Source organism: Ptiloglossa arizonensis, chromosome 3 (genome assembly GCF_051014685.1).
Source record: "Ptiloglossa arizonensis isolate GNS036 chromosome 3, iyPtiAriz1_principal, whole genome shotgun sequence".
In the NCBI taxonomy this organism is placed as follows: domain Eukaryota; kingdom Metazoa; phylum Arthropoda; class Insecta; order Hymenoptera; family Colletidae; genus Ptiloglossa; species Ptiloglossa arizonensis.
In genome coordinates, this window is record NC_135050.1 from 8,559,425 (window position 1) to 8,580,658 (window position 21,234).

General features: G+C 36.0%; 2 protein-coding genes across 2 annotated transcripts; one reads left to right on the top strand and one right to left on the bottom strand.

Moving 5' to 3' along the window:
• Positions 1-1,535: 1,535 nt before the first annotated feature.
• On the top strand, positions 1,536-10,299 carry LOC143144485 (uncharacterized). Its single transcript, XM_076306933.1, has 6 exons — positions 1,536-1,774; positions 2,021-2,904; positions 3,942-4,279; positions 6,867-7,028; positions 8,441-8,852; positions 10,048-10,299. Exons 2-6 carry the CDS (start codon positions 2,043-2,045, stop codon positions 10,152-10,154), a joined length of 1,881 nt encoding a protein of 626 aa, XP_076163048.1. The 5' UTR covers positions 1,536-1,774; positions 2,021-2,042; the 3' UTR covers positions 10,155-10,299.
• Positions 10,300-10,484: 185 nt separating this feature from the next.
• On the bottom strand, positions 10,485-18,327 carry LOC143144907 (uncharacterized). The gene is made up of 10 exons (XM_076307788.1): positions 18,249-18,327; positions 17,847-18,050; positions 17,596-17,730; positions 16,983-17,440; positions 15,141-15,311; positions 14,881-15,060; positions 13,172-13,333; positions 12,056-12,253; positions 11,145-11,300; positions 10,485-11,058 (listed from the first exon to the last, which is right to left on the bottom strand). The coding sequence occupies exons 1-10, from the start codon at positions 18,277-18,279 to the stop codon at positions 10,957-10,959; spliced, it is 1,797 nt and encodes a 598-aa protein (XP_076163903.1). The 5' UTR covers positions 18,280-18,327; the 3' UTR covers positions 10,485-10,956.
• Between the last annotated feature and the right edge of the window lie 2,907 nt (positions 18,328-21,234).

The window sequence follows — 21,234 nt, forward strand, 5'->3', positions numbered from 1 at the left end:
AACCTCGAATTCTACTCGCTTCGTTACCGATCCTTGCCAGTCTCGAGCCACGGAGTCAAAGACCGCGCGTCTAGCGAGGATGTCCGAAGCAAACCACATATCTCCAATAAAAGTCAACGGATATCAAACGTATTTGCGTGAAACTCTGAAATGCAGCGAAAAGAGGAGGACGGGGAGGTCGGTGAAATAATAGTAGGCTGTAATAGGAGGAAGGAGTGAACGACTTGCCCTCATGTGTGCGCGCGAAGAAGCTGTTGTTAATAAGTGACGCGTGTGCGGCAGCTGGTTTTACGTTTTTTGCTCTGCACCCGATTCTCGGGGTTCGACCGACGAAAGATCGGTCTAAGCACCCCCTCCCCCTTCTCCCTGTTTCTGTCTCTTACTCCGTTTGCTGCACCTCGACTCGGAATATTCCAACAAAGTCTGAAAGGAATGCCGATGGCCTCCGATATCCGATCACCGAATTGGTAAATGGGGATTTCACGATTACAACCAAATGGTCGTACTGTCTATAACGATCGACTCCTTGACCAAAGCTTTTAAAAGGATCCTCGTTTAAGGAATCGTTCGAGGAACGCTCCAAAGTAGCGTTATTTAAAACGAGGTCCACTGATGAACCGTGTGCATTTGTTCGAGGGGTTAACGCGCTCGAACAAACGCAATCAAACGATTCGGCTTAGTTTTTTCAAACAATTTCTACAACAGTATTTCTTCCGTTTGAACATGATCGAAAGAAACCCTGGAAGAGCAAATTCAACGTTAGATTTGCTGCCGAAGCGAAGTTTGTCCGCGGACCGATGTTACCGGAAAGTTAGTTACGACTCGACCGCTACTTGGAAGCGGTTAACTGCAGAACCCACTAGCTCACGAATATTCACTTCAGGACGACACGATGAACCATAACCTATCGTTACACGGACCTACCGATCCGAAAGAAGTGTCGAGAGGTCACCATAATGGTAAACCGTAATCGATCGACGTGGAAGTTACGGTAGGGCCCGATGGGCCCACTTTCGTGGTTTGCGAAAATTTGAGTAAACTCCGATCCAACGGAAGGTTACAAGGGGGGAGGGTAGGGGATGAGTACCGTAACAATTCAAAATCGTCATCGTTCCAGGAATCTATGCTAAGCGGGGCGTAAAAAAAAAAAAAAAAAGAAAGAAAAAAGAAAAGCAACCGCCACGAATTGGAAAGGAGAAGCACGAAAAAGGGAGACGACAGACGTGCGCGCAGATGTGTCCCGCGCCCCAAGTCACAAGACTAAAGGAGAAGGTCGCGGTGCAGAGGCGAGCGCATCGATGCACAAGTGCCGCGGAGAGAGCGCAGCATCTCTCTCTCGAGGGGAAGCGAAGCGGCCACGCGAGTGGGCGGCGCGTACCCTTCTCGCCGTGCTTCTTCCCTTGCTCCTCGCGCGAGAGAGGACACCAAGGGTGGAGGGGAGATCTTCTCGCCCGTTGTCGCGTTGTCTGCTGGAAAAACGCGGCGATGTCTTGTTCTGGCTGATAGTCTTCGTAGAGACACGAGAACGGGTGTAGCGGACCGGGGCTATCCTCTTATCTCGGGGTCAGTTACATCGCGGCGCGTCTACGTGCTCAGTCGGCCACCCTACTACTTCCTCGGTCTCGTCGTGATTAAGATCGCTTCCGCGCGTGCCACGCGGGCCTGGACCCTGCCAGAAGACACCGATAAGCTTTATCGGACACACTTCCAAAAATTTCGCCGAAAGGTTCTGCCTGTGTATAGTTCGGGCCGTTGGATCGGTAACGCTGATATTGTAAGTGAGAACTGTGACGCGGTTTAATCTGCAGTGTGTTTTGCTGGCTTTTTAAACATTCTGCGGTGCGATTGTTCCACCGGTGTTTCGTACACGTTTGACGTTAGGATTTTCTATGGACGGTTGTTCCATGGACACCGTGGATCGTTTAGAAAAATTCTGCGATATCGAGTCTCGTAACGTCGAAACGTAATTTTACGAATACACGAAATACACTGCCCACTAACGTCTGTCACGAATTTTCAGACTACGGTCACTCTCCGTCAAGATGCACCTCGAAGACTTCCACGCGGACAGGAACGAGGAGGACGTTCAACGCGCCGTTACGAGAAGCATCAAACAAGAGAATTTCAATTCCTTGCACTTAGCGCCGATCGCGACAATGAATACCAACAATCAGCAAGCCTGTTGGGCGACCTCTCACGCGGACACTGGTATCTCCTCCCCTATATTGCCCAATAATTCCAATCCACGAGAGTACACCGATTGGGAGCAACTGACAGCCGCGTTCCAATATCCCTGTCAGCAGTACTCGGCCACAGACAGGTCACCGGGAAGCACGGGCAGTGAGGCAACCACACCAACGTGGACCACCGTTGTTCACAGCGACACTTCCGATTGCTCCAATGGAAGATTGCCCTCCGTGGGTTCGGCGTTCTCCTTTTCCCGCAGTTTCTGCAATACTGTTTATCCAGAGTACCAAAGCTACCAAGAATACCAAGACGATATGACGGTGTCCTTGCCACTGATCTTGCACTCTCAAGCAGACGGCCAAGGCTTCACCGGGCCCATGCAAACCGCCACGGACGAGTTCGACCTCAGCTTGATCAGAGGCGACCCGACGTCGTTGTTGAACAACGTGGACTCGCCCTCTTCGCCTTCGTCGACCTACCTAGAAGAATTCCAGGACCCGTTTTCCAATCTTAATGGATCTTGCTACGCGGTGGGACATCTGGTGTCCGGGCAACAGTCTTCGATTTCAGCGATGACGTTCATCAGTGACACTGGACTGGGCGAAGGTTTCGGGAACCAGATTGTTCTACCCAGGAACGAAGGATTGTTGCTGGCCGATCGACGTGTGTCCGTGTCCAAAACTGTTTCCGAAACGGAGAAACGGAGCAAATCTTACGGTGAGTTCGAACGTTTCTTTCTAGTACAGAACCTAGAACACGAAGGAGACTTCTGACAAAGATGCAGTGCTGGAAGCCCCGAATAGTGTCCGCTGCAAGAACTTTGCTCGTGAAAGCCTGAAATATTCGATTTCTAATCGTGGATACTATTTCATTTGAGACTGTATTCGGTTCAGAAAGCAATGACGATCTTTTTGTATAGAATAGTATGGAACAAAAGTTTGAATTCGTTTAGTGTGATTCGATGTCAGTTCACTGCTCGAATCGATAAGAAACGATAAAAATAACGTATCTGCGACATCAATTTTACCGAACATCCGTCTTACATATTTGCGCTCTAAGTGAATGACGTTTCACTTATTTTGAGCAGAGTAACGTGAATTGTTTCTCTTTAGAATTGAATATTTAAATACATTCAGCGTGGTTCTACGCGAAACAAACATTACAACTGATCCTAATTTAACGTTACACTACTCGAATAAACAAGGGACGAAACACTGTGCGTTTGATCGAACTTTTATCGAACAGTAAGAACTTGTACAGTAGATTTGAATATTAGATAGATGTTACACTTATTTTGAACAATGTGTAACAATTTCAGTTCGATCGAAGTTTCATCAGCGGCTCGCGGATAAATATTTACCAATTTCATTTTACACTTCGAAGCAAAAAACTTGTTCAATCGTTATTCCCAACATTCTCCGATGTCACCTCGAGAGCAAGTTAAAAGTATCTCTAACCTCGACCCAGAAGTCAAAGGGGTCCGAAACGGGCCATCGTCCCGAAACACGTTGAAATTGGTACCCCGTTTCGTTCACCAATCCGCTTGCAGCCACCACCATGTTCCGAGGCGTTCAGAAACGCTCTGAAAGGAACGATGTTATTTTAAAAAACCGGAGAAATAAACAGAGACAAATTAAGAAATACAAACCTCTCGAGTACACTGTTCTCGAGTGGCACTCGCGGACATTTTCTAACAAACGTCGCATTGTTTACACGCATCTTGAACGTCCGATGACACACGTTCGTTTCTACAGACTGTTCGACGACCGACGACAACTTGACGTCCACGTATCATTGCCGATGGATAGATTGTGGCTGCGCCTTTGCCGAACAGGAGGGCCTGGTGCGTCACATCGAGAGACGTCACGTCGAATCGTCCTCGTCGAACGCGCACGGCCACGGGAGACGGGTTCAGAGGGACAGAGACAAGGACAAGGACAAAGATGGCGACGGCTTCACTGGCACCGGAAGCGGACAGGACGAGTTCGCCTGTCTCTGGCAAGGATGTCCGCGGGCTCGACCATTCAATGCCAGATACAAATTGCTGATACACATGAGGGTTCATAGTGGGGAGAAGCCTAATAAGTGCCCGGTACGTGGTCAAATTTTCAGATAAAATTTTTAACAAATTCATTGTTCCAATCCGGGGCAATTTTTTATTAAAATTCTTAATCCTTTACGTTCGAAAGGCGACTCTCGATTTTTATGGAATTTGGGATAACAATTCGAGTTGTACAGCATTGGATTTTTATTAGGTTGTTCGGAAAGTCATTTTGTTTTCAAAATGGAGAATATATAATTCAATAAAATGTTTATACAGTCTAAAAGAATCGTGTTTCATTTTCACCAAAAAAAAAAGGAAATGACCTTTCGAACAATATAATATAATGGAAAATTGCGAGTTTCTTGTTCGAATGTTAAGTGTGTTGTAAAATGTAAAAATACGCGCGAAATATTAAAGTAAAAAAGTTAGGTTAAAAATTACGAGTACTTTCGTTTCGAGAAATTTCGTCGAGCAATTATGTGGTTCCTCGTCGCGAAAGAATCTTCGAGTGCAAAGGGTTAAGGGTTAAGGGTTTTCCCAGTGGATCGGGCCAGGATTGACTCAATAAATATAATCAGTACAATTAAACTGGAAGCTCTTGCAAAGCGAAGATATATCGCAGAGATAATAATGTACATTGTTTAGAAAAGAAGGTAAAATGTTTGTTGCTAGGAAAATCGTTGAGATTTTCTGTACATTCGAGTGGTATTTGCGGTTACAACTAATCATATTTTTGTCATATTTTTCCTGCTATTTTGCAATATATTTTTCTGCAATTATTTCTGTTTAGTTGGTTCAGCGATACGATCTGTTTAATGGTTACTGGCGTTAGAGTCAGTCGAATGGCACTCGCGTTCTTAGTTAAATATGCATAAATATTCCAACTACAATTATTCCAAGAAAGATAAAATTCTAGAATATTTTATGATTGGAAATAATTACTTCCCGAAGTGTTAATTTTCTTAATACGTTCTTCTAATGCTTTTATACGCAAAATCACGTGTACAATTTGTTAACTTGAAAAAAGTATACAATTCCATTAGGAAAAGACTGCACTTGCAATTTGCAATTATGTGGTTATATTTCTGAGGAAAACGAAGTTAGATAATTTTCTATGTGTAACGAAAGCGGAAGTACACCTTGTAAGTATATTTGTATACTTAAAAATCTTTCAGAATTGTAATATTCAAGTACGCGATTCTCTATAAGGCACTCGTTTATTTTATAACGAAGAAGTATATAATCGGAGATTTGCAATTTCTAATAATTAACTTTAGGTAAATACGGTAAAAGGAAAAATTTAATGCAAAAAAGTTCATTATCTTTTTATAAGGAATGCGATGGGATAATTTACTTTTCGAAATTCGCAATAAATTTTGAATTGTAAAGCTGACTATTAGATTGTTCAATAAGTTTTATCGAACGACAAAACTTATTGAACGATCTATTAATTCTTTTTTATTGAAAAGCTAGATATTTGTTTATATTATTATATGAAGGTGGCTATCATGGAGAATTTAGCAACATATGACACAGTAATGTTGAAGGTCAAGAATTAAAGGTAAATTGTTTAAAACGTACACTACAATCTCGGTAAAAGTAACTCTGATGATCACATGACAAAACTCATGCTTTGTCTTGACAAATGGAAGGGGTGGTCACTTTGCAAAGAATGAAGCTGGATATAGAAAGAACAGGTAGCAGTGATGATAAATCATTGACGATATACTATGAAAATGGAGTTCATTGTGTTGCTTACCTTGATAATTGCACGGATCTCGATACTTGCAGAAATTTTTCCGTAATTGTCGAGGATTTATTGAAAATGGAATAGAGCAATAAAACGATATAAGCTTTTGTTATTAGGTTGGTCGAAAAGTCATTTCGTTTTTCTTGGTGAAAATTAAACACGATTTTTTTAGAGTGTATAAACATTTCATTAAATTATATACTCTCCATTTTGGAAAATGAAATGACTTTCCGAACAACCCGATATTATTCAATCCTACTTCAAATATGTGTTAGACCCTTACTACTGTCTTTTATTCTTTTATTAAAAATGCTCTATAATAATACAAATATAAATGAAACGAACGAAAAGCGAAAAAAATGAGTAGTACAGCGTTCATAGAAAGCTACAGATTTTTAAATCGATCATGTACGTCCTTGACCATTATTATGTCGTCGATATAAACTAACTCACCTGCATCTCCTAAAACATTTAACGTCTCTTTTATCGTTTCAAATTTATTGCAATATTTGAAAATAGACTTGAACCGTATTTCTTATTAAAAGTAATACATTCTTTTTCTGGTTCATTGTTTCCTTAAACTATTAATTTGACGCGAAAATTCCGAGTATCAATAATGTAAACACCCTTTACGTGACCGGTAGCGTACTATCGTTTCTCGATTACATTTATCTATTAAATGAGTTCAGTCACAATTTGTATAATTGCATCTTAAGAACGACTCCCTCAAATAAATTAATTTCAATTAAAATTGACCCAGATAATTGCATTCTAAGGTCAAGTTCGATTTAAATCATCTTCGAGTTAATTTACCGTGACTGCAATCGTTCCGATTGGATTCATTCAATCAGAATCGCACGAATAATTATTTTTGAATGTGTATAGTTCACTGGATGCAAAAAGGCGTTCTCGCGGCTAGAAAATCTGAAGATCCATCAGAGATCTCACACAGGAGAGAGACCATACGCTTGTCAGCATCGCGGTTGCTCTAAAGCATTCAGTAACAGCAGCGATCGTGCAAAACATCAAAGAACTCACTACGATACGGTACGTTTACATTTTTTTTGTTTTTTGTTTTCATACTTTCATATCGCAAGATTACTTCGGTGAAATCGAAATCACTTAACTAAATAATTATTCTTCACGTTCGTAACGTGCGTCATTTTTCTGAAAATTGCGTGAATTGCGACGTTTAACGAAAATTTATCACATTATTGTCATTATTCACGTCCGATGCGTCCGCGCGTGACTGACAAAACAAATATTACAAATTCTGACAATTCACGATCAAGTATTGTAACGTACACTATTATGAATTATTTTTAAACTAATATCTAACGTTATTTATGTACATTGGGGACGTAGGTAATTAATCGTAACTTGATAAAAAAAGTCTAAAATACATTTCATGTTTGCAGAATATGTTATAGATTATTCTTCTATCTCAAAGTGACTGAAAAAGAATAATATTGCAAACATTGAGGTTCGTTACACGAGAGAGTATACAACGGGTGAAATGTTATCAGAACATCGTATTTTTTATCTAGCTGCTCAGCTTCAAATTATAGTTTAATATACATATTTGTCAACATCTATAGAAGTATCAGAACATCTTATTCTAACTTAAAATTGATTAATTCGGTCTTATATCGTATTGCAATAGGTAGTAGCAGTAATTATGGTTAAATGATTATTAAATCAATTACATTACTAATCCATGGCATTAAATAATTACAATAACTTAGCAATGACTAGTTAAATTTATTACTATTAAATGTAGTAGAATTTAATAGAAATAGTTATTATACAAAACAATAAGCACTGCACAGTGGCTACACTTTTGTTTAATTTACACTAAACAGTATCTACTTATTATTAATGGCTGATTTTACGTCAAATGTACAGTTGGAAGCGCAACAGCTTCTCAAATAATATTACATAATGTTATTCACACGTAAGCGTTAACAGGTGTCGTTGAAACTTTCGTAACGTACTAAAGTTCGTTTCCATCGATTAAAAATAACAAGGTAAATACATGAAATTGTGAAATGTAATTCTTGTGAAATTAGTTTTCATCAAAGAATATTCATAAAAGGAACACGTAACAGTGACTTCTTAAATATAATTCGATTACATACTAGGTTGTTCAAAATAACGTTTAAATCTAGTGTCCGAACAATGAACCGTGTACCAGACTGTGAAGAACGAATAGGAATGAAAGAGTGCACAATTAATACCTTGAATCTTCACTGAACGTTTAGTGTTTGTAGTACGAAAAGGGTAGAAAATATTCATCATATGATACACGTGGTGTAATTATTTCGAGTAATGTTCCGACGAATCAAACTTACGATGAATCTACGAACGACCCTATCGTTTTTCAAACGACATCGCTTCTCTGGTTTAATCGGACGGAGAGCGGTGAACGTGTGCATCAGAAGCTTCGTCTGCATTTTCAGAAACCGTACGCGTGTCAGGTGACCGGCTGTGGGAAACGGTACACGGATCCTTCGAGTCTGAGGAAACACGTGAAGAATCACTCGGAGCCATCGACACCGTTGCCCAGCCTCTCCTCGACCTCGGAATCCAAAAATCCGGCTAACACGACCAACACATCGCGACACGATCTGATTTCTACGACTTCCAGACAACAGTCGCAAACGGTGGCCGCCTTCGCAGCTGAATCGAATTATCAGTCGTATAAGTCTTCCGAGTCTTACGCGGACGAGGACACGGATCTGTTCCAAACGAATCTGTGTCAGGTCGATAGGATTTCCATGAACCTTGAGAGCAATCAAGAGTATGTCCCCATTGAGTCTGTGAAGCGTTTTCTCATCGAGGACGTCAGCAGCTCGCACGTAGACGGTACAGGTAAGGAAACGATCGAACACATATGTAACGCAAACTGTTGACAGTAAAATTGATAATTTATACATTTACGCCGTTGTCCCTCGCGCGGAGTATTACGTATTAATATTACACGTGTTTAAAATATTCAAGAACAATCGTTTGGGATTCTAGTACTCCTAAATAAGACCGACGGACAATTAATCGACTCCAATCAATCGGACGAGTAGTAACTAGGCTGCACCCATTTCAGTTAATTCATTGTTACATTTAATAGAAGACTGTTTAAAATTCTGAAACTCTCACCGTCAGAGAGCATTAATTGTGTTCTCAGTATATACTCTTTTAACGTACTAACATTCTTTAATCGTTTAATCGGACCAAAAATGGTTTCGAGATGAATTGACACGCTTGCAACAATAATTGTCAGGTTTGCGTGAACTCTTAATTTTATTCTTTCAAGTGTCCATAAATAGATTTAAACTCCTAACTGCTTAACCGCGTTTGAATTCTTCATTCCTTTCGATTCAATTCCTTCGAGTATAAACGACAATATTTGTATACAAGTCTACCAAGCCGTGGCGACCCACTTGGTATACGTTAACTTCCAAAAATATAACCGTTCAACGTGCTACCTTCTCAATGTTGCTCAACGAAGCTTCAGAAGTTCTTGGTGCCGTTGAAACGTACACGACTCGAACGTTTCGATATCGAAAGAACTTTTAATCTCGATCGTTTGAGCGTGTTCGAACCGTCTCAATCCCATCGCTGGTCGCAGAGGTGAAGTCAGTGCACCGAAACCGTGGCAAGACAGCGTTTACAAAAAGTCGGCCAAAGTTGTTCTTGGTACGAATACGTTATTGTATCGCGGTCGCGCGTGCTGCCTTTTTCTGTCTCTTGGTGAATGGCCGCGTGGTAACGACGCCGATGACAGTGCGCTAGCTCGGGTCCTCCATGCTTAATCTCAGAGGAGGTTCGCCGCTTTATGCCTTTACCCCACACAGAGTCTTAAAATAATATTCCTGACTTTTTTTGCCGGGGCACACGCACGTACGCACGCGCCAAAACAGACGACGCGCTTGCCACGTGCGACACACGCGTGTGCCCCTTTAAATTCCAGCCCTCGCGGCCGCGATTTTCACCGGAATAAAAATACTGTTAATCGTTAACGGGCACGTGAGGGATCGGTACACACGTAGGACCACGTTTCTTGTTACAGGATACTGCGAGGAAGACGTGCCCGATTTCCAGGAACTCGGCTCGGACATCGAGCAACAGTTCCTCGAGCTGAGCAACTTGGACGACGCGGTGTTCATCGACGGTTAAAACGGAGTGATTCGGAGCAGACGTTGTGCCATACTTCCAAAGACTCGTTTTCCCTTTTTTATACTCAACTTTGCATACCGTTGTTACACTCGATGAAATTATATCTATTTTTGTACATAGGCACTTGTATATATTATAAGGAAAAAAAAATACAGTGATTTTAATTTCGAGCCCCAGTTATCCTCCTCCTCTTTTAGCGGTGATCACCATTGTTAGAGGAGACTCAACGGAATAGGGTTCAGATCGACGCTGATCGACGTATTGGCAATTTAACTTTTTACAGGACATTATAATGTCGGGGTAAATTACTTTGTTCGGTGGAATCAGGGTTACTCTAACGCGTCGTTGGAGCGCTCGCAAGAGACGCGATAATTATTTATTCGCTGAAAAAATCGTGGAAAAACACGACCACTGGAAGTGTCCCAGAGTCTCCTGCGAAGAATTTCCTTCTTTCGAATTTTCTTAAATAGCCAAGAATTTTCTCTGTAAAAAGATTTATTCTCAAAAGAATATAGTCATTTTTAATACAAAAAGGATTTCAAAGTGTACCATAATAATGATTTGCCTCGGTAGCGAATCGCTAACTAGAGTGAAATGCCATAGAAATTTTAGCAGTAGGGTAGACTCTTGTACAAAGTTTAAAATCCGTCGTGACAACTTGTCCTATAGAGAGTATCAGTAGCCTACTAGGATAACAACTTTAATAGGTAATAACGCTGACGGATTGTAGTAGGGTTTGTATAAAAAGCAGTGAACCACTAGAAAGCGTTTTCAGTGGCGAAGCTTAGGCAATCGTTTATTCTTAAGCACTGCTGCACTGCGACGGCTTCGACCCTTCCAGATGTTCGCAAACTTCTTTGGAAAAGTTGTCGAACGCCTTCCTTTGGCTCTCTTTGTTGTACACCTGGTGATGCAAAGAATGGGGAAAAAAGAGAATTAAACGTCGTAAAATCGTTATGAAATCGACCTGCGCGTAATACTAATACTCACTCCATTCAACACTATCGTTGGTACGAAAGAGAGGGGCGGTGACAGAGCAGTCGTCTTCTTGCCATTGGCGGCGAGTAACTCTTTGCCCAGAGGGCCTCCGATACAATCCTCGATGTTGTTTCGCGTCTGCAGACTCACTCCCGCTTTTTCGGCGCACTAAAAATGGGATTAATATTATTCCGAAGGAAAGCGTTTAATTTACTTTTTAAACATTGAAATCTTAATCACATATTACGAAATTCATTTACGAAACGAAATAATTTCTGTTAATAATTAACAAATTTTTCATCAAATATTTATAATCGCTAGGAAATTGAAAATTGTACCATAACGATGTAACTGGTAAAATTTGTTATGGAAAAATGTGTCTTTTCATTTATTGTCTGAAATCTCTTCTGTTCTGAAAATTTTTAAAAGAGTCAATGTTGAGCTACCGATGCCGTGTCAATCGAATATAAATTTTAAATACAAATGTTTAAATATTATTAAGGAACGAGGAACTCCTGTAGAACTTTGAATTCCAAATATTGAAGATCCTCGTACGAAAATGTAATAATATTCTCAAACGTTTCATTTTGTAGGAACTCGTAACATTTTATATCGAAGAGGAAACAATTTTCACTGACATCGTAATGAAATTAACAATAGCGCATTAACAGCTAAGAAAGAGCTCTAACAGTTTCTTAAATATTTTACTCTTCTCGTAAGAAAATCATAAAGTGCCTGAATTCGCGTACGTGGCTGTTCGATCAAGAGACAAGCAATTATCTATTTGCAAGATGATTCGCACACGATTGTCTCTTCATTGCGTAAGTAATACATGTGTTTGTTCGAAGAACAATAGTACGATGCGTATAGTAATTAACGGACCAGTGTTCGATCTTCGAGAAAAGAAAAATATAAGTATCTACCTTCGGAACAGCCGATGGCGGGAAGCTCGAGGTCATTGCGCAAATAAGAACCGTAGTGGTGAGTTGTTGAACTTTGTCAGCCGGTTCTTCGTTTTGAATCGCGTGGATCGCGCAGGCTTGGACTATATTTCCTTCGCATTCGTCGGGCCCATGTTGACAGGTGAACTCCCATCGATTGTTCTCAGGATTGAATCTTTGCTACGATTATTAATTTATATCGGTACAGAAGATAAGAAAATAAGTGTACGTTAAAATATGAAATTTACGCTTTGACGCGTGGAACTGTAATTCGGATATCTAGGTTTGGTTAATAAGATTGAATCTTTGCTACGATTGTTAATTTATGTCGGTACAAAAGATAAGAAAATAAGTGTACGTTAAAATATGAAATTTACGCTTTGACGCGTGGAACTGTATTTCGGATATCTAGGTTCGGTTAATAAGACTGAATCTTTGCTACGATTGTTAATTTATGTCGGTACAGACGATAAGAAAATAAGTGTATGTTAAAATATGAAATTTACGCTTTGACACGTGGAACTGTAATTTGTATATCTAGGTTCGGTTAATAACAACATAGAGCTCTACGTTGCCTATGCACCGTAACCGTACGGTTAACGAAGATGAGTGAAAAAATTTTTATCTGGATGAAAGTTTTGAACCACGAATAAAACATACACAATTTGTATCCGTTATTCGTTGGATAAAAATTAGAATTTAAATTATAGAATGAAATATATCACAATGAACAAAAATTTAACCATCAAATGAATAAACATCGGTTGTAATACTTTATTCGAATACAATTTTGTCGTTCTACGTATTATGTTCTATTTAATTGGTCAATTTATATTATATACAACTTTAGTTCAATAAAGAGGTATTATGAGTACAGTTACTCTGATATACTATATGCAGAGTATACTGTGTTACGAAATATTGTTGTACATCATTCGTAAATAAATCAAATATAAGGACAGATATTCTATTCTTCGTAAGTGTTGATGTATTTAAGTAATAAGGAAACATTTTTAGTTAATTTAAATAAATAATAATTAATTGTAAATTTTCGTACAGATTGTAAATTTAACGCAAAACATATCAAAGAATGCTTACCGAGGCTTTCCCGTATGGAATATAATTCATGTGAACGTAGTCCTTTAAACTATCATACGACGGGCGCAGCTGGTCCTTGAACCATCGTTTGCTGTCGGGGCATAATGATTCATAGTAGACATCTACCTCAACCACATTCTTCGATAGTTCATCGCCGGTCACCTGCACAATTACCGAGGGAATATCTGATAATCGTGTGCCCATTTCGATGTATCAACCTCTAACTACAAAGCTGAGGCTTGGAATGATTCAGTCAATGCCAATGGATTATATAAATTTTCGTAATTCGAAATGACTTTAAAATAAACTTCTCTAATTATTTAACATGTTGAAAATGATAAAAAAACAAAAAAAAAAAAAAATAAAACTTAATAACACTCCAACTACGACCTGACAACTCTCTCTTTACCATTGAAATTACACATAAACACAGAATACAGAGACATTGCTTTAGAAAGTTAACGAAAGCGCGTTATGACATACTGTAACATACGGCCGGGTCAAAATCACTTAATTTCTCAAGGCCATTCCCCCCACTACTTAAAAACTATACCAACTTGTTTCTTTACCTGAGAGACAAAGAACGTGTTAACAGGTTTGCGCGAAGGAACGACATATCTATAAAATGGCGGGGACAACCGAATCATGTAATTAAGGTAGCCCCAATATTTACTAATGTTACAATTTCTTTTATATTATTAACGAGTATTAAACATATTACCGAATACCGCTCGTTACTTACATTTAAAGTGATCAAACGGCAAAAAAAAAAACGTATAGAATGCAATGATACATGATGCACCATGACATTTTTAAATTCATTATACTTTGGGAAACAAATCTTGAACAATGAGCAATTTTTAATTTTCTCTCTACGGTACAAGCGTGGATTTAAAAACCATCCTATACAACATTGTACAGTATTCAACAATTGCTCGTAAATGAAGTAATTATAATCTATAAAATGTCTATAAGATTTAACGTATCTTTGCACATTTTATATTGTTTTAATAAATACTCTTTCATTATTATTAGAACAAAGAACCATACGAGTGAAATGCATCTCTGGTGTAAACAGGTTTAAAATATTGCAGAGTATTAAGGTAAAAAATGCTTGGAAAACCGGATTCCCTTTCATTTAAACGTCTACCTGCGTCGTGTAGTGCATCAAAATAAGAATGTATAAAACCTCTAAATTAAATAACATAAAAAATATGAAAGTGTAGTACATTGTTACAAAAAATGTAAGAAAATAAGCGGTACCGAATTTTCCATTCGCTAACAGAGTCACTAAAAAATATTCAAGTTTACAGATTTTTCAACATTACATTTTATTACACTAATATAATTTAAGTGGGCAAATATTAAAATAAAAATTTAAAGAAAAAAGGAGAGAGAGATAATTGATACATTTACTTCGAGTGATTTTCATTCAAAAAGTATTAGAATACGAACCACTTTTCCGTGTTTAATGTAATATTGAAATATTTGTTAAAATTAAACAAAGAAGACGTAAAAATGATTTTATTTCACAAAATTGTTAATAATTAATTAAATTGAAATTTTAAATAAGATATCTCATTACTTGTAACGAATTTATAAAAAGAAGATTAGATATTTCGTTCTTCGAAACAGATATGCGTTAAAAATAAATTTCTCGCAAGATCAAACTTTATTGAACCGTATTAATAATAATGTTCTTGACTCACCAGAACATTGTGGCTGAGGAAGGCAACAAAGGCTACGGCCGCAAGTGAGCAGCTCGACGTGAACAGGTAGCACCGCATGGTCACTCTGGTCTGCTGATAAAGCGGGTACCGCTTTAAACCAGCTTTGTCTATAGCATCATCGGCTACCAAGAAGGGGAACTTCGAAAATATAGAAGGGGACTCACAGAGAGAGAGAGAAGAGAAGAGAGTAAAATGAGATAATCAATAATACGCTCGGTGGTATTTCAAACGTCTCTAACCGAAGAATGTATCTTGTACCATTCTTCTTCTGAGCGAGGCACGAAGACCTGTGTTTTGGCTTCTGCAGTATGAGAATGACACCGTATTTCGTTAACGAGGAAGTCCGATGGAACCTGTTTTGTAAAAAACCAACAGACCTCGTTTAAGAGATACTGTAGGAAATTAAGAAATTTAAATTACTACTTAAGACAGCTTTAAAAACCGGTCATTCTGGTCCAAAGCAAAATTGTTCTTAATTATGTGTAATAGTGTGGATGTATGTTTAATATAAAAATTTTATTACATAACTTATTAAATGAAATAATTAAAATTCAAAATTATGTATCTCTAGGTGTAGTAACACGGATTCTTTTTTTTTTTAAACAGCTGTTAATTAAATATGTATCTATTAATTATTAGCTGCAAAATAAACTTGTGATAAAGTACTTGTCATCTTAAATCCTTCAAGGCTGGCTTATTGGTCTCAGAATTATTTTACTTAAGCAGTCTAGAAAGTTATTGACATAGTGGAATATTTTACGATGACATAACATAGGATTTGATAAATTTTATCAAATTAAATGTACTCTAGACCACTTGAGTCGTTACGATTTAAACAAATTTGGATTTGATCAAATGGAATATTTTACGATGATATATGATAGGATTTGATAAATTTGATCAAATCGTGACTACTTGAGTAAACGAGTAAAACATTCCACTTATATCTTTGTATCGTTACAAAGGAATTGTAACTTAATTTAAACTCGATTCACGCTTCAAATAAAAGATTGAAGAGAAAATGTAAGATTGAGAAAGGTATGAGTACACATAAACAGACTTGCAGAGAGTAAAACGTAATTAATACATTTCTTCTCTAGTCACAATGTGAACATACGTACATATGTGTAGGTTGTTCTATGTCTCTGGGGGACTGTTTTAAATAACTTGACAATGCATGCGTAGAGTGCAAAAGATTTCTACGACTTTCTCGTTGAGAGTGAATGCATTGTGTTACGGATCGTTTAGTATCAGGCAACCGGTGATACATGATTGCTTGTTATCTAATTGCATCTACCGTGAAATTAATCATTTACTTTCAATATTTATACAGTTAATACTATTTAATATTATTCAAAGAAATCACATAATTAATCGATAATGACTCTGTAGATACATGTAAACTTATGATGTGCAATTACGTAGTATAATATGATACAGACGCGTACGAGTAATTTTTTTTTTCCGGTAGGGAATGCGTATACAAATAAGTATGTAACTCAGTCAATGTTAAATGTTATTAGGCCCATAATAAGAGTAGCGTAACTTTATACACTTATTTAAATATAAAACCCTTTGCAGTAAACTAATTAACTAATTTTTTAATTAAAAACATAACTGAAGATTATGTAGATTATGGTTAAAACATTCATATAGGTTATATTTGAAACATTATTTAACATTAAAAATGTATCACGTAATATCACTGATTAATAATAGAAAGAAAAAATGCAAAATTTAACGAACAAATAACAATATATTTGCATTTGGTTATATTTATTTCATATTAGGTAACAAAGAAGATACTTTGCCTTGATTGCAATTATATTCTTAATTGCTTGAAAAAATGCTTTGATATTTTCATGTTTAAAAGACTGAAAAAGAAGGAACACAACAACATTTTAACATTGACCAAATTAATTATATATTTGCACTCCTTCGTATCTAGTACATAAATAAATGTAGGCATCAAAATTGATATTTCATTTTGTTTACTAAATGAAGAGACGATAAATTTAAAAAATCTCCAGCTAATTGTAACATTTATTTACTATACACAATAATTTCAAATGTAATTATCAATTAATGCCATCATGAAATTTCAATTGTTTCCTGTATTTCTTTAATTCGTTTAGTAGCGCTTTAGCTCGTTGTTCAAAAGCATCTGCTAGTTCTACATTTTTTTGTACACCATCACCGTTTCTATGCATTACAGAAACATTGGCACAAGCATAAGGATTTCCAATTTCACAAGACTTTAAACATAGCTTGTACGCTTCCCTTATATTTTTTTCAACATGTCCCTCAATACCACTCAAAAAGACACCTGCTAAATGGAAACAAGCTTTCTCTACATTACTATCGCAAGCTTTTTTAAGCATTGCCATTCCATTTGCAACCTGGACAGCTCTGTCTGCTTCCAATTTCTCATTACTTATTGCAAAAACACCTGCATGATGGCAACCCTTTTCATCATTCAGATCACAACCTTTCTTCATATATTTGTATCCCTCCAAAACGTCTTTCTTGTAACCTCTACCTATTGTATATGAATTATATGTTACATATAAATTATATTTATATTAACATCAATTGAAGATTACAAAAATTATTAACGACATATTAGATTTTGAATTTCGCAATGTGCTGAGTGTTCTATGTTGCGGGGCAATAGACGAAGCATCCGAAACTTACCAATCGCCCTATAATCTCCATACTTTGTACAACTTTTGTTATAATTCATTTCATCACAATTCTTTTTATATATATTGATGGCCTCTTTATAATCATTTTTAATACTTTCTGTGTAGTCACCGAGTAGATGACAGACTGAAAAAATGTAAAATGTTCAAATTAAAAGGTTAGAATTGTTAGTAATGCCAGTACAAAAATGCAAAATGTTCGAATTAAGAGGTTAGAATTGTTAGCGATGCCAGTGTCTTTACCTTCAGGATTTTTCTCTTTATAACAACCAAATTTATATTCAATATGAAGGTTTTTTAGATAATCTTTCACTTCTTCAGGTTCTTTCAGGTTATATGACGTCATGTCAAGAACTTGTATGATACAAATGTAAATATGTACGATTAAAACGAGCGTAAGTACACGATGTACACTTAAAATGAAATGTACACTGAGGTACGCATTCCCTGAAATGAATTCATATTACGTGAAAGAAAAGACAGCAAATTTTGTTTGCTACAAACTTAGTTGGCTAGTGAATGAAATGTTGTATGGCTATAAGGTGTTTATTGTAACCTTCGTCACGATTTTTTCGACATTTTTGCTAATCCGATGAAAAAATGTTTAATAATAATAATATTATAAATGCTCAAATTGCACGTCACCTTTCACGACACAAAGTTCTACTTTTGTCATTAAATTTTCATATGTAAAACATATGCTTTTTGTGAATCTCCTACGAATTGTAGGTCATTGAACTGGTTTTTTCATGAAATATACTGTTACGATATCAAAAATATACAGTACCATTTAAAAAAATTAGGTGACCTTGATTTTTTATTGAATGAAAAGTATTTTGGAAATTTTACCTGTTGCAATTTGTTGCCACCGCAATACCGAATAATTTTTATTCGAGATATTTTTTGGTCAGGTTAGAGTAAATGTCGAAGAAATGGTGGTGACCGTTATGATGAACTTCATAATAAAATCAATTCAATGAACACGTTATTCTTTATTAAATACGTATTACTTTATTTTAATATACACGTCTGTATATGTACTATTTAAATAAAATATGTAAAACATTGTTTCCATGCATTAAAATCAGTTTTCAAAATGATGTATGTATTTTATATAAATTTATTCATCGTATCCATTATCCATTGAAAAGTTAAAATATCGTGAAATTGTTAAGCCATACCTATTTTATAAGTACTCATGGCTAGGTTTGGCATGTTAGAATTTAATTTCACGTAATCATACGTATTTAATAAATAACATTTTCATTCTTGAATTGATAGTTTACAAAAAAATTTTGTTGTATGAACAACAGTTTAGGCTTCTATCAGGTCAATGTTAATAGAAACAGTAAAAAAAATATATTACAATATTGTGTATTATAATTAAATGTAAGTATATTTTTCACTTGTGTCAAGTGTATGTATTTAGATAGTATTCCATCAAGAAGAATGTATGGAGTAGGAACTATAATGTCAGATTTAATATTGGTATTAATGTTAACTAATAATATCCTGCAAATTTGGCCTGCAAGTTTGCCAGTTTATTATCCATTATGCCACTATGAGAAGGTATCCATACAAGTGTTATGATATCGTCAATAGTTTATTTCTAAATTTTTGCAGATTCGACACAATGTTTATCAAGAATTTATTTATTTGATAGCTCAAGGAATTTTTTAGAAACACTGTACAAAGCTGTGGAAACAATTTTTGGTAGAGCCATTAGCATGCAGTAACTAAACTGTGTAATCCATCCAGTTGTATAAAAAATAAAAAAAAAATATTAATCATTTTATTGTTTTGAGTCTCTGGGTTGATTCTAAGCATTTGTTTTCTGTGAATTCTGTAGAAATCTGTCAAGATATTTAAGAAAGGAAAAGAATTGTTTGATATTGCTTTGACCAAATAATTAGATGCCAGATAGGTCAACCAATCTTTTACAAATGGAATATTAATTTCTATTAGAATCGCATTTATTGAGATAGACCTTTTATAATTCATAGCCATTCTCATATCTATTCATAGTTTTTCAAGTTGTTTTTTATTTCATTATATAGCATATTTCATTTTATTTCATTATATGGCAATAGTGATTTATACAAAGTAATTAGAGTCTGAGGATTACTTTCTCACTTATTATATTTATTAAACTACTACTAATACTATCGACTTATTATATTTATTAAACTACTCGCTGTGTCATATTCATTTAATCGAACCCGTTACACATTATTAACGTTGACACAAACTCTTAGTTCATTATTTGAATGAGAATTGGCTTTTAGGTTTGCTGAAATTGACACCGTGATGGAAAATAAGAGCGAGTGAGAAAGAATTGTAGAAAGAGCTGGATGTTCTGTGTTTGCCAATTTCACTAATTTCGTGTTTGGTTCAATGTATGTAGTTCCCAAATCAATATTTTCAGCATTTCATGCCGTACATTTTATACAACATATGGACTAATTTTAAACCATCATTTTCGACGATAATTCGCACAATTTATTGAGTAATAGTCACCATTTTCGTTGATAGATAGCGCCACTGACTTGTGTCAATTACCGATATTGGAACTTACTCGTATATATATATTCTATTTTTCTTGACATGCAGGGTGTTTTAGTTTTTTCTGCAAAACTTTGCCAATTAATTTTATAAGCAAAATTAAGAAAAAAGTGCTATATGAATATAAACTCTTAAATGATTTATTACGAAGTTATAACAAAAAATATAAAATTACAATGAACTAATGTTTCGTTAAAACAGTGATCGAAAATATTGCCCATATCTAACATACTTGTAGTTACATAAAGTGTAGTTCAATAATCTGAACTAAACAAAATCTATTTGTGCTTACATAAGCATATTCTGCAAAAAAATTACAAATATAATATAATACAAACCAACAATAGACTGCTTTCTTGATGGATTCATAATTTTACTTCAAAATGATGTCCATTATTTTGAATGCAAGACTAGCATCTAAAACAAATAGAATCTATCGTATTTCCAATTTCTTCTTCATTTTGTTTAATTTTAGCAAATGTATTAATCCTTTGCATTAATTCTTCACGCGTGTTACTTTGTAAACTTTTGCTCTCATATATTCGCGATATCTTGATATAAAATCCTGCAGCGTACAAAATATTATCAATTTTAATAGAAGTCAACGACGAAATCAATGATTTTAGCAAGTAAACTTTACAGTTTACGTAAACACAAATAGGTATCGCTACTATAAATACTGTGTCGATAAAATATAATTTCATTATCATTTTGTAATTTTGTTATAACTTTTTAATAAATCAAGAAATATTTCAATTCAAATAAATGAGAAAGTAAAAATATTAAGCAATTAAGTCAAATGTGATGTTATAAATCTTCTTTGTTCAATGAAATATCTAACTAAGAAGTCGTGAAAATTCATGGGAGATCGACAATTTAGTAAAATATGTTGTTACACAAATGCACTACCTAAAATATTTTTTTTCGTATATTTTAAGAAGCTATTATACATGTGCAGCCTATTAGCTCAGCATTACTCACGACGAACAATTTTTTATCGCGAGTAATACCAATTACCACGTTTCATCTCGTGGAGGTTGCTGCGAGTGGAAACCCAGAAGGAAATTGA